At 62.8% G+C, this 804-nt stretch overlaps 1 protein-coding gene across 1 annotated transcript in view; it reads left to right on the top strand.

The window, feature by feature from the left end:
• AHNAK2 (AHNAK nucleoprotein 2) overlaps positions 1-804 on the top strand; it is a 33,357-nt gene that overhangs the window by 23,701 nt on the left and 8,852 nt on the right. The window contains exon 12 of the mRNA XM_027776402.1: positions 89-798. Within this exon, the coding sequence (XP_027632203.1) occupies positions 89-798 (710 nt within the window). The remainder of the gene's footprint in view (positions 1-88; positions 799-804) is intronic.

Raw genomic sequence — 804 nt, 5'->3', positions numbered from 1 at the left:
GGCCCCCCGCCCCCCAACAGGGAGGCCACGGCTGGCCTGGCGGGCGAGAAGCTCCCGTCCGGCCACATCCCCGAGGCTGAGGTAACAGCTTCAAGCGATGAAGTCGGCCTGAAGGGGCACCTGCCCAGGTTGAAGATGCCCAGCATCAAGATGCCCAAGGTCGACCTGAAGGGCCCTGAGGTGGGCATCAAGGGCACAAAGGTGGGCCAGAAGGACTCCATAGGGGAGCCGAGCAGACCCGAGCTGGAGGCGTCGCTGCCACGCCTAGAGGTGGACATTCAAGTTCCCAGAACCCAACTGGAGGACATGAGGCTGGAGGGGGACGTATCCCTGGGTGACAAGGACCTGGCCCCCAAGGGCAGCAAGCTCAAGATGCCCAAGTTCAAGGTGCCCTCCTTCGGGGTGTCATCCCAAGACAAGTCCATCAAGGCGGAGGTGGACGTGTCCCTGCCCTCCATCCAAGCAGATGTCGAGACCAGTGACCTGACCACTGAGGTGTCTTCTGCCGACCTGGAGACCAGTGCTGGCCAGGTGGGCGTGACGCTCCCTGAATGCCAAGTACCCACGATGGAGCTGCCGGCCTCCGATGCCACAGGCAGCCTGAAGGGGCACCTGCCCAAGGTGAGGATGCCCAGCATCAAGATGCCCAGCGTCAAGATGCCCAAAGTGGACCTGAAAGGCCCTGAAGTGGACGTCAAGGGCCCAAAGGTGGACCTGCAGGGCCCCAAAGAGGAGCTGAGTGGTCCAGAGATGGAAGTGCCATTGTCTAGCCTAGATGTGAGCGTCCAGGCCCCAGGAGCCCAG

The sequence above is a fragment of the Tupaia chinensis genome, unplaced genomic scaffold, assembly GCF_000334495.1.
Source record: "Tupaia chinensis unplaced genomic scaffold, TupChi_1.0 Scaffold000671_2, whole genome shotgun sequence".
Classification (NCBI taxonomy): domain Eukaryota; kingdom Metazoa; phylum Chordata; class Mammalia; order Scandentia; family Tupaiidae; genus Tupaia; species Tupaia belangeri.
Note: the sequence above shows the minus strand (reverse complement) of the source record. Positions and strands in the feature narration are given on the sequence as shown.